General features: G+C 36.2%; 1 protein-coding gene across 3 annotated transcripts in view; it reads left to right on the top strand.

Moving 5' to 3' along the window:
• The window catches only part of LOC128996538 (angiogenic factor with G patch and FHA domains 1), a 57427-nt gene that overhangs the window by 24426 nt on the left and 17289 nt on the right, over window positions 1-15712 (top strand). For all 3 annotated transcript variants that reach the window (XM_054421925.1, XM_054421928.1, XM_054421927.1), the window contains 2 exons: window positions 3823-3894; window positions 6224-6326. In XM_054421925.1, coding sequence (XP_054277900.1) covers window positions 3823-3894; window positions 6224-6326 — 175 coding nt within the window. The remainder of the gene's footprint in view (window positions 1-3822; window positions 3895-6223; window positions 6327-15712) is intronic.

Raw genomic sequence — 15712 nt, 5'->3', positions numbered from 1 at the left:
TGCACGGAGCGTTGCCAACCTTGTACGACAAAATAATCGTACACTGCCGTATTTCAAAATGTCAGTGTCAATGAAGATACAGTAAATGTTATTGTTTTTTGTTATCAATTCCACTTTTAACAGATAACTAGCCCAAAGTAATTCAAATACAATAAAAAATCAAGAAAAAGTGTTTTTCTTTATTTAACTGTACAATGGCCAGTTAAATGTTTATGATTTCGATCTTAAATATAAATGCCATCAAGAAAATAATAGAATATGAAAAATATTGAAAATTCAGTTTAATTGGTACTCAATAATTAAACCTCTACGAAATTAAGCTAAAATACACGCAAGTTCTCAAACACGGAAAACAGCTTTAATCGTAATGGCGTAATAAACCAAAACCATTAATTAATACAGTCATCAACCATCGTAACTTTCATAACTAATTCATAGATTTAAAATTAAATGTTCGTCGTTGAACCGTCCAACTTACGTGTACAAATATGATGACATAGACTAAGTTTTTATCCAGGCCTAATAGTTTCAACCAAAGCATTGTTTGCCTACTAGTAAATAGTTGCCTAGTTCTAAAATGTGTTGAATTTTTTTAGCAATAATGTTACATGTTTCAACCCCGTTTTTAGATTGTACACCTAAGCACCACTAGTAAAAAATAGGAGAAGATATAATATTCATATAATAAAACGTGACAGGGTTATTTTAATTCACGATTCTTAATAAACGAATTGACGGATTTTCCAGATTTGAGTGTTGGGTTTCCTTTATATTGCTTTCACAATCGATATAAACTACAGTATACCAAGCCATTGCTCGGTTCACCGTTCCCCGGTACTAAGCCTCACAATAGACAATAGCTTTGTTTTGGATAAGATCAAATATTTTAACTATAGCCACCATTCATAAGAATTGTAACAAACAAGAACGCCTGGGTCCATTTAGAACCAGCCTGGAGAAAAACTCCAGACTTTAAAAAAGTAGGCCTACTGAAAGACGTAAAATTAATATTAATTCAAAACAATTAAGAGGATGACCCGGGTTCTACACTAATAGCCTACGATAAAAGAAATTTACAAGTTGTATTTATGCATGGACTAATTTTTAATGCAATCCATGAATACATTAGGCCTACTACTTTATAATGTATCGATACATTTTATTTAAATTCAATAGCTCTATTTAAAAATACATTACCACTACAATGTAATTCTGTTATGACGTTTAGCGTGTAAATTGTATTATGATTTATGATTCAAGGTTACAAGCCCAGTATATAAAATACGAACTCAAAAATTTTATTTGCAGAAGTTCACAAAATGGTATTTATTCGAATAAAAGAAACAAATGGCGGACTACGAAAATAGACATTTCATAACATGTAATAGATCCATATTAAATGTGCATTTTTATCTTTTTGCATACCAATAAGCTACAATCATGTTTTATCTATGCTACAATTTAAGTAAGAAACCCACGTATAAAACATACTCCCTTATATTAGTACATTTTTCATCCTTATGGATCAGCTGAAGACAGTTTTATTGTTAGTTCTGTCCGGTGCACTGTCTTTAGAGGTCGTGTTTTGTTTACAATTGTTTCTTGTTTTCAGTAATTTAAAACCTCGTTTAGCCAAATAAAACGTTCTAATCACAACTAATAACACGTCCCCTAGTTATATAACCAAACAGTAAAGAACAAATCATGAAGTTAACTATAAAATAAATGAAACACAATTTTGTTGACACTAGCGATCAGTGTCACCGGACATGAACTAGACACGAAAAACGAGCTTCAAAGTTTACAATGGGATGTAAAGTTTACTTGTGTTGGTTAGTCTATGGTAAGACTATAATGCATTTTCCACCCTAATAATCATAAGAACAATGTTAAACATACTTATAAATATATTGCTTTTATTGTGTACGTTGCTCTTACTCCTAATTAATCGTAGGATACGACATTATAGTACCGATACGATATAGGTACTACACTTTCGGCAACACTGGCCAAAAATATTCGTGCTTGGCTCCCATTGGACGGCCCGCGAGGCTTCTGATTGGGAGTTAGCGAGTTCCGCCTAGGGACCGAGTTAGCGACTTCCGTACGAGGACGGAATTCGCTAACCCGGCTCTAGAGCGGGTTAGCGGTTTCCGGAGTTAGCCAATTCCGAAACCGAACAAGTTAGCGAGTTCCTCTCATCGACCAAATTTGAAGATAGGGCGTTTAACATGGGGTTAGCGAGTTCCAGAGTTAGCCAATTCCGCGGACCCAAATGATTCAATAAAAATAAATACTTATTTGATAGTTTTGTAAAGAAACATTGCTTCTTTCATTCACAAAACACTATTTTGCTTAAATTATCTTAATTTCATATAAGATTAACTGTAAATGAGGACTGGTAAAACTCAGTGTTGAATCAAGTTAACCTCAAAACCCTAAGTCAAAGAGAGATTTTGCAACAAATTTGACAGACTTGGTACAGTGTTTGGACATATAAAATATGCATAAAGAGTGAGGGAGTTTAAAGGTGTTAGTAACATCTGCACAATATCAGTAATGTTTTTATGGTGTAAGCCGGCTGCGGTCATTTATCAGTCTCGTTTGAATGAGTGATCAAAGTTGCGGGAAATGTTGTTTAAGGACTGTGGTGTGACTGAACGACAAAATGCTGATAAGGAATGTATCTATAGGATTATCTACTATGGTATACCCTGGTACTCAAGACAAGCAGGAAGCAAAGATGCCTCAACTTTCACTTACTCAATGAAAACTGATTATCACCCACTGCTAGCCTCAAGCAAATGTGTACAGCCTTCTCCGAACTCTCTTGGTCACTTGTGCACATTTACTATGTCTAAACTCTTTTCTGCATACACATCCAATAACAAGTAAAGGATTTCAATTAGGGTTGATCCTCTTTTCTCAAAGAAACCTAATCATTAAACGCGATTCTTACTTGGCAGAAGCATAGATTTTCCCCTAGCCTATTTTATTTATCCTTTGGGCTACTGAGACAAGACTAATTGCTAAACAGGGTTCAACACTTGCTACAATAGTAGGGATGAAGTAGGTAAAGAAAACAAGAACCTAAAGAAGGCAACGTTGGTCTCAGATTTGAATACACACTTTGCTGCAATGGGAGTTCGAAGGAGACTTTAACTTACAGTCAACCCTTGTATTTTATTTCATCTGATTTAATCAGCTGAGTAGACGTGTAAAACCATAAGATTTCAAGAGTGTAAACCAAGATGAATAAGAAACCTTTCAATGAATTTAAAAGCCCAGAGAGGAGATATAAAAGTTTAATATGTTCATAGCAGCAGTGGTTTCCGTGTGCCTCACAGCCATCCTGAATCACCACATCTTCATCATCACTCAGATTCTCACTACTATCGTCAGTTTCATCATCACTTGTCCAATCACCTTCCTCGTCACTAAATACAAAGGCCAGATCATCTGGGTCCGACATTTTGGAAGAAAAACTAACACCAAAACAGTTGCGAAAGTGCTCGACCTTGACACTGACTAGTGATTTAGTTACTGAAAGCACCACGACTACCATCTAAGCAGCACTGTCCAGTGCAAAACCACATTGTTACAAAATACAGTATACTATTGAGCAGTGCTGTGGGAAGTTTCAGATTTCTAGTTCTAATCCTGGCTTAAATCATAGTGTGGCGCATTGCAGCTTGAGAGCGAGCGCACCCACCAGGATGGCATTAGGGTTCTGTGTGGGAGCAATTGCTCCCATGCCACTACGAACGTGTTGATAAAACAAATGGATTATTTTATCTTTTACATTTCTAATTTGGTTTACAGGGCAGAAGAGAGGCGGAAGACCATCGGATCACTGGATCACAATGTCAAGACAGAGGCTGCTTCAGTACACCAGTGAGTATGAGTTTTACTGTTTACAGTAAATAGGAAAGTTTGGAGGCTGAATCAGCACTGAATCACTACGTGATATAGATTGAGTAAATAGAAAAATAAATAGAAAGAAATGTGTGTACCTTCTGATTTATTTATAATATATTGAGCATCTTTCAAATTATCTTATTTAGCTTCTGGAATTAAGGTTTATTGGTTCCACTTTATCTCAATCTTTTAAAAGGTCAAAAGTAAGAACTATGATACTCCTTACTTAGCAATTTTACATCTAATTTCTAAACAGAATTTTCTCATACCATTTTTGGATTAAATCTCTAGTGAGCTGTTCCATGGTAATGGACTAGTCGTGACAAGGTTCCAAATGTAAAATGGATTGCGACTTTAATCAACCATACACAAGTCCAACAGGCTTTGTCGACTCAACATCATTCAAACTTGTTAACCTATTAACATGGCCTATTCGCATAACAAAGACTTAACTTACCAAAGTTAATTTGTCCTATATTTTTTGTAGACTTAGTTTTCAAGAACTGGCGTTATACATAACGCCTGACCTTACACAATCTAGTTTGTATCAGCTATGAGAAATTCACAGTTTTTTTTTATTTAAACGTCTGAGTGGCTGATAAAGGGTATTTTTAGCGAATTTCCCATATAGGGAATAAGCTATTACCGTAGTACTCATGGTAAGACCTGGACGCGGGACCGATTTTTTTTTTTTTCGTTTTGAGGTCCCTAGAGGCCAAAAACACCATCCGTTCAAATTCATATATATATATATTTATATATATCTAATATATAAAATTCTCGTGTCACAGTGTTTGTCTGCAAACTCCTCCGGAACGACTTCACCGATCGTTATGAAATTTGGTGTGTAAATTCTGTAGGTATGCGAATCGGACGTAAACTATTTCCCGTTTCGAAATTCTTAAAAGGGCTCCGCCCCAGTGGCTCTGGAGTTTCCCATGTTAACCTTATGAGAAATGGAATTAATGAATCTTAACAGCTGTTTCAATTAAACAAGTTGGTTCTGTTCTATGATGTTCAATAGCATTAAAGTTACAAGGATTACCAACAGGGTGCAGCACTATTATTTCCTTTACATTTATGACAACAGCTAATTTGCAACCAAAAGGTGAGTGAGCGTAGCGAACGAACTTCAACCTGGAGGCGAGTTAGCGTAGCGAACGAGCTAACCTGAAGGCAAGTGAGCGCAGCGAACGAGCTCCAACCTAAAGGTGAGTGAGCGTAGCGAACGAGCTCCAACCCAAAGGTGAGTGAGCGTAGCGAACAAACTTCAACCAGGACGTGATTGAGCGATGCGAACGAGATCATCTTGAAAATTAAACGTAACGGTACTTTCTTTCCATCGGTCTGTCTTAGGGGAAACCTATAACTTAGGCGATACGAAGTTCGCCGGGTCAGCTAGTATATATATATATATGTGTCCGTCAGCACGATAACTCGAGCAAAAATGATCCGATTTTGATGAAATTTGGTACAAACGTGTAAACCTAAGTCTATTCGAACGAGTTCGCGATCCAGCATGATCGGACCATGGGAACGGGTGTTTACGGGGGGTTTTATGGGGCAAAAATAGGTTTTTCCCAATTTTGACCCAAAAAACATAAAATTTAGCAATTGATTTCCAAACCATTTTGTAGAGCTTCAAAAAACAAATAATTTAGTATATTGAAGCGTTATTATGCACCTAATGGTTACGGAGAAAATTCCAAAAAATTGTAAATTTAAAATTCCCATGTTATTCTTATGGAGAATGAGTAAACTGTTGTAGTTTGCTTGTTTATGAACATATTTTGATCAAATTTGGAAAATGTTTTTATTTCTTACTAACTATTAACATTTTACAAAAAAAAACAGTTTTACCCTCCCTGATGCAGCAAACCTAAGTACTTGTTAAACTAATTCTATTTAAATCGGGAATAAATGTTATATTTTTAAGTAGACATTTCAGTGTAATTCCAATCAGTCAAATGGAAATTCGCTTAGTCTGCAGGTTTGCTGCGGCGGGGGTATTTTAAAGAATTTTTACCTTCCCTGTACCAGAAAACCTAAGTACTTGGTAAAGTAATGTTATTTAATTTGGGGAATAAATATGACTTGTTTATGAAAATATTTTATTAAAGTCCAATCAGACAAATTGAAATTCCCTTAGTCTGCTGGTTTGCTGCATCAGGGGCATTTCACCTATATGATATTTAGTTGGTTTTTTTTTGTGAAATGTGTAGACAATTAATTAGCTAAGAATCCTATACCATTCCTTGGTCTCAGAGTTGTTTTTTATGGTCTTGAAACAAGATGATTTTCCCAGGTCTATCCAGAGCAACAACAAAGGATTCAAGATGCTGTCCAAGATGGGCTGGAGTAAAGGCCAGGGGCTGGGTAAAGATTCTGCCAAAGGGATTACTGAGCCGGTGAGTTTTTTTACATTTTCATCAACAAATTTGCCTCAAGTTAAGTGGTTAAACAGTTCCACAATTGAATTTTGGGTTTAACCAAATTTCAGTTTTAGTTCAAAGTTCGAAGCATGTATCATAAAGGCCGTACCGCTGTAAGATTGCTAGAAAGAAAAGATATCAAAGACAGCGGAGAGGGAGGTAAAAAGAACGCAGGAAGGTATATTGTGGCTGCAGCGATCTTATACTTAAATAACCTCGCTAGACAATCGCTTTCAATATGCTTCAATGTACATTTTCTCATTACTTCTGTGACCTGGACAAAATGAAGTTTTGACATAGGGAAGCCAAGTCTTTTGCTCAATTATCATGTGCTGGATGTCTGTGAAAGATTTTGCGAAATGATATCTTCCCAATCGCTGAGATGTACAGGATTTTGTCGGGATCGTGGGAGACTATTGTGATGTATTCGATATAGCGGGGATGTTTAGACTTTGCCGCAAACGTAGAACACGCTAACCTAATCTGTTAAGAGATTTTTCTGTGCCGCCACAAACTGGGAACGTTTTTCAATGGTTTTAATGTGAAGGGGTTCCACAGACGAAAAGTGGTGACAACAGGAGACCTGTGGTCACATGATGAGGGAATTGCAATTTGATCAAAGAAGGCAAAATTGGCAAATTAAATAAATTTTACAAATTTAAAATCAGGTGTAAAATATTTTAGGAAACCTGTTTTAAAAATTCAAAAACCGAATGACAAAATTTGTATGGATCTTTGATAATTTAATTTCAAGATGTGTGCCTCGAAGTAGTATGGCGTGATATGCTCCTCTCCTCACGTTGCAGACAATAGACAAATCTTAATCAGTAATTCTGTGACCGCTGGAGCATACCCGCCTGAGTCACAGTCATGTCATTGATCAATGAGTTGCAGTAATTGAAGTGGGATAGTACAAGTGATTTGATCAAATTTAGTTTAGTTTGTTGTGGCAAAAAATTCTGTAATCAGTGAATGTACAGTATGTGCAAACACTTGTTTTCTTGTCTTCCTAACTAAAATATCCCAAGTAAGTGAAGAGTTGAATGATATACAGGGTGGCGCATAAAGAACGCATGGATTTGAGTTGAGTGGTAAGAGCAATAAAAGCGTCCGTGGAGGGACTGGGCCTGGTTGTTTTGTAGGTTAGGGCGTCCAGTTTTAGTAGCAATGGTGCAATCAACCTGACGCATCACGTTTTTGCTGTAGAACATTTATTAAAAAATAATGAATCTGATATAACTGTTCAATGGCTTCTCCGTGCATAGTTCAATGGTTCAAAACAAAACCCGATCGCAACACAATACTTTGTTGGATAGCTCCTTTTCGCACAATTGAATCAGTTATGAAGCAGAAGTGGTTTGGTTGTCCTTGCACGGCGCGAACTCCACAAAATGTCGACAGAGTAAGGGCGTCTGTTACACTAGGCGATGCGCTCCAACTGTGTGCTTGTCTTGACGCTCGTTGCAGGGCAACCTGAAAGACGAGTTAAAATTTCATCCTTACAAAATTATGATCGAACAGAAGATTTATGAACGTGATTACGAAAATGGAAACTGTTTTGAGAGAATGGTTGATGTTCTTGCCACTGATGGCGTTTTGTGTGTGATGTTAATGATGGAGCGCAGTTTCATTTGGATAGTTATGTCAATAAGCAAAACTGGCACTATTTGGCAGCAGAAGACCCAAAAGAATTGCATCAAAAACCACTGCACGATTTGAAACTTAACGTTTGGTGTAACTTTCGTTATTTTTGGGCCTTACCGTACTTTTTTCAGGACTCACGGAACATTGAACTTTGTGCAGAAAAGCCTTGAACAGTTTTAACAGATTTAATTACTTTTGAATAAATGTTCTACCGCAAAAATCCGATGTACCACGGACCTCTGCACCATTGCTACTAAAACTGGACACCTTAACCTACAAAACAACCAGGCCCAGTCCCTCCACCACGCTCCTATTGCTCTCACCACTCAACTCAAATCCATGCGTTCTTTATGCGCCACCCTGTATTATGCCAAGATTCTTTACTTTTGTTTAGTAGGTAAGTGCTAGTGCTTAGCCATTATTTTTACTATCACTGTTAGGCTGGCGCCACACTATCCCGTTTAGCAGGATGCGGTTGAGCGGGATGCGTTTTTACCGCATTAACATTATCCTGCCACACCTTTCTGTTCTACCGAGTGAAGAGCGCGAGCATTACATGCTGAGCACTGTTGATAGGGACAACAGTAGGGATAAACGCGGGCACAACCGGATAGTGTGGCTGCTCTCATTTAACTGCATGAGTTCGGCCTTTCATCCCGTTGACTCACCGCAACCGCAACAATGTTACCGCTCCCATTAAAACCCATGCGTTTGAATCATCCCGCCAAACGGGTATTGTTTAACCGGACTGGCGAAACGGGATAGTGGTGTGGCACCGCCCTTAAGTCGCCATGAAGGATGATCCATGAATTTGGAAATTTATGGCAGTTTGAAATTATCTGGTAAGAGTGTTAGTAGGCCACGCGCAACATCATTACTTGTTATTACCCGATATTTAAAGATTTGTTTGCTAAGGGGGGGGGGGGGATCCATAGTATGGGAAATCACAGCATCAGCGGGTTCATAGTAAAACAACCCAAGAGCAAGTCGGGTTAAGCCAACGGGAAACTGCTAGTAATGTTAAGCTTCCCTAACATTCTAGAAGGGCTTGTTAGAATTGGATTTCATACTTAAACATTCATAAGATTCAACCTATCCGCACCCATTATTCTCCCTGGTCTTTCCATTGAACTAAGACATCTTTACTGTATTTGTATTCTACTACTTATCATAACATTAGAAGTGTCCTGCTCTGCCCCCAGTGTCCCACTTACCACAACACTGTACCGATCTCATTCCCTCACTTTGAGCTGCGTTTGTTCTTGATTCTTACCTGGATGGTGCAAGTGTTGTGTTTTTGGTTTACATTTAAAAAACAGCTGTCAATGAAAAGAAACTCGGTAGCTTTTTTGAGAGCGAATGTTGATGTTTGTAATATTCAGGAAGTTATAGACCAATGTTAATCAGTTTTTTGGAAGAACAGAAAATGCCTCGAGTTTAAAGAAGAAATATTGAAAACAGGAGGAGGAGAGAATTAATAAGAGATTGTATGCGTATGAGGGGGTAGAATAAGAGAGGCCTGGTCCAACAGTAAAGAACCCAGATACACTCTCACTTGGTGAGATAAATAATATTTGCCAGTTTTGCAATGCAACTTATTTTGTAAGTGAAAAAATACATGAAGAATATATACACATTAAGTCGTCATGGTGGTAAAGTAAACTTGCCTAATGTCATCAAATGAATACATGCAAGAAATATTTACAGGTAACACTGACAGATCAAGACATTTCAAAACCTTTAGTAGAAACTATAATAATGCCCTGGCTATGATAAGCTCAAGTGGTAAGAAAGATTAAACCAAACCTTGGTGGACCTTATGTTTTTATTGTTAACATTTTTGTTACTAGCTCTACTTGAATTGAGAAAGAACACAAATGGATTACTGTTTTACTTCTTGCTATCACCACGGCAAGGTTACATTGCCAGTTCCACTTATAAGCAAACTTATACTTTTAATAATTTTTGTTGAAATGGTGACCATACAAAGTAGGTATTTTAAGCCAAGTATGAATGGTGATGAGTGTAGGATGAGTGGCGCGATCTTATAGTCTTGTTAGTGACTAAGGCCGACATATTCCTTAGACACAGCTGTTAATTAATAGCCCATACAGCTAATGGCAACTAAGGGATCTACAGTTTATAGTGGAATCCGAACCACTATTTTGCCTTGGTATATAAAAATTGGTCTAAATATCAGGATAGTACTGCGGATAGTCATAGTATTCACTTGTGCGGACGTTAATCCACACCAGAGAGTATCGCATCCACAGAGCATGCCTATAAATATCCACAATTCGTGGCCTCCTAGTAGCTGGATTACAGGACGACGCCACCCGTCCCAGTCTACAGTATACAAAGTTTATTGACATTTAAGACATTTCAAGTCAAAAATAAAAAGTTTCAACTTATGTGTATGCATTCAACTGTCAAGTTCATTATAGAATTGGAATAACACCGACGGAATTACAGTTGCTACGGTCAAGTTTATTTTTCTGATTCCAGAAGAGGTATATTCACTGTTCAATAAGACAAAATGAAAATTGTGATTCAAATCTTATACAAGAGTTATCTAACCTATTCCAACAAATAAATCCATACTTTTTAGCTTTCAAAACTTTGGGACAGGTATTAAGAGAAACTCTACTGAACAATGTGATAATGTGCTGATGCTGGACACTCTGCCTGATATACAACACATTAAAAGACGTTACATTTGACCAACTACCAAAGGTGTTGCTGCTATTACCAGTTGGTACTATAACCCAGAGTTTGTTGTATACTTCAAAAATGGTACACATTAAATGGTTGATATCACCCTACTTTTCAGGATTCCCCTTTGGAGTAAATCATTTGGTTTAGAGGGATGCCTCAAATCAAAGAAATAAAATTACCCAACTTGAATTTACTTCACACAAATTATCAGTGAGGCAACAATTTCTTCAGTTCGCCATGCTGGAAAAACTTTGTTGCGACATATTTTAGACATGTTCACTCAAATTGAAGGGGAGTGTTTAGCATTCATTAGAAGTAATCAGATAAAACAAACTGAGAGCAGAAATTTATGAAAACCTTCACAACGCAATTTCCTCAAAGCAAGTTTTAACAGGTTCCCTAGTGGTAAATAATGTACGAGACAAGACCAAACACTGCATAAGATGAAATTTCACATCTCGAGCAACAAACTTCCAAATTGATACAGTTTCTCAGTCAGTTAATGGTGCACTATTGTAAGAAACAAGGTCTGAATAAAAGAGCACACTGTTGTAGATTATGCAAACCGGTAATCTTATTGCAAGTCTAAAAGATCTGGTCTTCAAGTGAAGTTTTAAAGCTACTTTCCAAGACAGGCACTGGCAAGACCCTTTGGTACTCGGTATAACAAAGTGAATTCACCAATGTTAAGTTTAAAGCCGAATGAACAGGTTGCAACTCTCTTAAGATCAAAGTTAAATTATAGCTGGTCACTAAGTGTAGTTAAGATAGGAAGATGCTATTTTCATTTCAGTAGACATAGACAAGAGTAGTGCAACCAATGTGAACCGTTGTACTCAAGAAAAGTCTGGTTGATAGATTTATCAGTTTTGTGGAAAATCCACCCTTGGCTCAGGATTATGATTTGAAGAATAAAGGGATATCAGTTAACTTGTGTAAGAAAGAGTTCTGGTAGATCAAATGAAAGTGTTGATATATGAATAATCAAACTCATGGCAATATTTTCTATAATATTTTTTGTACAATCAGTCTTGGTGGCAAGAATGTTTTCAATAACTTTGTAAAAGTGGTAAAATGAGTGACAACGTCAATATTAGAGATGTGTCAAAACCGAATCTCAAATCTCAAAACCATCAAAACTTTGGAAAAGTTTCGATTTCGAGATTCAAAAGTTTCAAAATTTAAGATTTTGGCACTTTTGTTATTGAAACCACTGACATATTTGGTGTCATTATTATTGTGTCTAACACTGTTTCCACTTTCCACACAATCTGGTAGCAATAGATAAAACGGATCACCATTAACAGTAATGAAAACAGTAAATTGTATTCTGATACTGAACTTCAAAAGGCATCTTAAATACTATAACTGGAACAACATACAACTCAATATTTAACAAACACAAATAAATATTGACCACTAAATGTTCTAATTAATCTAATATTCATGTTTATGTTGGTGTCAGGAGCTTAACTTATTTTAATGTTATAAACAATTATGTTGTTTTAGGTTTTTCATTGTCACATATTTATGTTATTAATTATGTCAGTGTCAGAAGTCGACCTCTTTCAATTGGATTGCATATTTAACATTTTATTATTACCTGTAATTTTTTGTAACCTTAACCCTTGTAACCAGCTAAGTAAAAAGTTTCGCGCCTAGGTTTTGTGATTCGAGATTTGTGATTCGATTTTTAAAGTTTCGGTTTCGGTTTTGAGATTCGAAATTTCTGGTTTTGACCATCACTAATCAATATATTAATTACGTAAGTATTGTATTCAGATTTTTCTTGTGTAACTCAAGTTAAAAAAGGGTGTCCACTCATTAGCCTAACCCTGTGTACAAAATGCATTAATTAAAAAAGGGTTTTTTTATCATACTTTAATTATTTTAAGTACTTTACTATACAGGTAACAAAAAATCCGATTTGAACTTTCACATATAAATAAAAGCCAAATCTAAACTTTAAGTCTACTTCTTCAAAATTATACAACATTCAAAAACTACTCAGACACCAACATCAAACGATTAGTTTTGCTGCCAGAGCCCAGACAGCCGAGGTAGTATCTATCAACGGTCGCAAACAGATGTTAATAGATAAAGTTAGTTGCCAACTAATTGTTGAGGCGAGTTGCACTATCAATAACTGAGCCAGTCATTACAAGGGACTATTAGGTCGGAAGAGCAGACGATGGATCATTCCACTATCTGCAGATGCTTCTCAGGTCATAGACCGTCCCCCGGCGCGGCAGATCTGCATACTCCTACTCTCAGTCAATTGTGGAATGAGTAAACTAATTTTTGTAATTTTTGTTCTCTAAACTTAATAGAGTGAGATAAACGGCTAGATGTCAAATACCAAAGAAACTAATACAATTAATAAGTAGCTTAATGTCACCAAAAATACCCAAAGATCAAGATGCACACAATACATGTAATATGTTTGGTTTTGACTGTTTCTTTTCGAAGTTTCAAACAAAAGTATTTGCAATCAGTTTGCTAAAATTTACTTACGACTCTTCAAAATTTCTTTGAAAAATTGTATACTATTACGTTTTTATTCCATGCACCAAAGTAGTGCATTGAGCTATAATTGTCTCGGTAGCCGAATGATTATTGCTCACCTTCAAATCTGAAGTTCGCAGGTTCGATTTAAGCGAGAGATTCTGGACCCAGATGTCGTTAACATTTGAACATCATTTAATGAAGTTTTTAACATTTGAACAACATTTAATGAAGTTGTTAACATTTGAACAACATTTAATGAAGTTGTCTAACAAAATGTCTGAAGTTAGATAGGAACAAGAGCAGGTTTTGGACTGTTCCTTTAGAAAATATGAAATTACCAATGACAGGGTTAAACACAAAATCTAAAACATTTTTGAAGACACTTCTATACAGACAGACAGACCTTTTACTAACCAAACTGATATGTTAACATCAATTTGTAGTGAGTAAAGTAAATACTTTAAAATACAGGGTGATTCTAAATAATTGTTACGCTTTTGAAACTCTATAAGTGAAAAACCATACAACCTATCATCACAGGGTGAGAATCAGTTGAAACAGGAGATTGTAAATTTTGTTTGACACCACTTTGGTAAACATAGTGGCAAAATTTGCCTCTATAGACATTTTTAAAATATTTACTTTGGTTTTAAATTAATTACACAATTTAAAGTCTATAAATCTCAGAGCGTAAAAAATTATGTACACAATAGACACTTTTGGATTTTTAAAGGTTCCTCGCAGCTTACAATAACGGGGACAACAATGACTGAGTTGTAAATTATAGAGCTAATCGACCCCTAACAGTATTACTTTAAGTATGAAGCTTTGAGATTTAGAGAGCTAAAAAAGTGTAAGCAATTTAAAATTGTTGTTAAAATCTAAAAATGTCTCTATAGGGCTATTTTGCAACTATGTTTACCAAAGTGGTGCTAAACTTTAGAACAAAACTTTATAATATTCCTCTTTCATTCATCCTCAACCCTTTCAGAGTCATGACAGATCGTATACATTATGACCTAGTGTCTACAGTTAGCAGGGATGGCCACAAGTGCAGACATTGTATGGTAGACATAACGTATTATGCAGATGGGCCTGAGTGAGTACAGCATTTATCCAGCCAGTGTCTCGTTGTATATAGCACCACATAACTTTTGTGACCAAACATTACTTTGACCTATCCCAACTTTGGTGGCCGATGAAATTTTAAAACAATAAATATTGGTGGATAAATTTGAATTATTATTACCTCAGGACAAACAAAAGTTTGTATGAATACATTTTTTCTCCAACTAAATACCAACCATTGATTAAAATACATAAATTAATTGCAGCCTAGCTCTGTAAAATTATCTAAAAAATATCTGAGAATTATACTATTCAACGTTCATTTTCCTAAAATTTTAAACCACAATAAAAAAACATTTATCATTATTCAAATTTTAACAAAAAAAATATTTTTACCCGATAATGGATTAATGAACGGTTATGAGACCTGTACAATATCACTAAACTGCAAATCAGGAAATGTTTCAATGTTATGTAACCTAGTTCAATTCTCCTTTGGCTCTATTCAGTGCTTGTCGTTTACAGACTTGTATAGCATCATGTAGACTAAATGCTTGTCACAGTCATATGTGCATTGTGTATTATGTAAGTACTGGAATATTGTGTTACTAGCTGTAACCCGCGGGCTTTGCCCCGTTTAACTTCTTAATTTTCAAGATTATCTCGTTCGCATGGCTCAATCACGTCCTGGTTGAAGTTTGTTCACTACGCTCACTCACCTTTAGGTTGGAGCTCGTTCGCTACGCTCACTCACCTTTTCACTACGCTCACTCACCTTTAGGTTGGAGCTCGTTCGCTACGCTCACTCACCTTTAGGTTGGAGCTCGTTCGCTACGCTCACTCACCTTTAGGTTGGAGCTCGTTCGCTGCGCTCACTTGCCTTCAGGTTAGCTCGTTCGCTACGCTAACTCGCCTCCAGGTTGAAGTTCGTTCGCTACGCTCACTCACCTTTTGGTTGCAAATTAGCTGTTGTCATAAATGTAAAAGAAATAATAGTGCTGCACCCTGTTGGTAATCCTTGTAACTTTAATGCTATTGAACATCATAGAACAGAACCAACTTGTTTAGTTGAAACAGCTGTTAAGATTCAATAATTCCATTTCTCATAAGGTTAACATGGGAAACTCCAGAGCCACTGGGGCGGAGCCCGAAAGGATTTTTGAAATAAGAATATGCCTATATGTTAATCGGGAATGTGAGCTATCATCATGCCAAATTTCAGCCCAATCCGACCAGTATTTTTCGCGTTCACTTGTCACAAACATACATCCATACATCCATACATCCAAACTTTCTCATTTATAATATTAGTAGGATTTAATGGAATATTTTTTCCTGCAGTTGTTTTAATTTATTGTATTTATTTTTTACAATTATAAGTAAATATTCCCATAAACAAGATATATTTATTATTACATTATAACATT

The sequence above is a fragment of the Macrosteles quadrilineatus genome, unplaced genomic scaffold (assembly GCF_028750875.1).
Source record: "Macrosteles quadrilineatus isolate MER2022 unplaced genomic scaffold, UCM_ALF_1.0 Scaffold_6__1_contigs__length_79288215, whole genome shotgun sequence".
In the NCBI taxonomy this organism is placed as follows: Eukaryota; Metazoa; Arthropoda; class Insecta; order Hemiptera; family Cicadellidae; genus Macrosteles; species Macrosteles quadrilineatus.
Note: the sequence above shows the minus strand (reverse complement) of the source record. Positions and strands in the feature narration are given on the sequence as shown.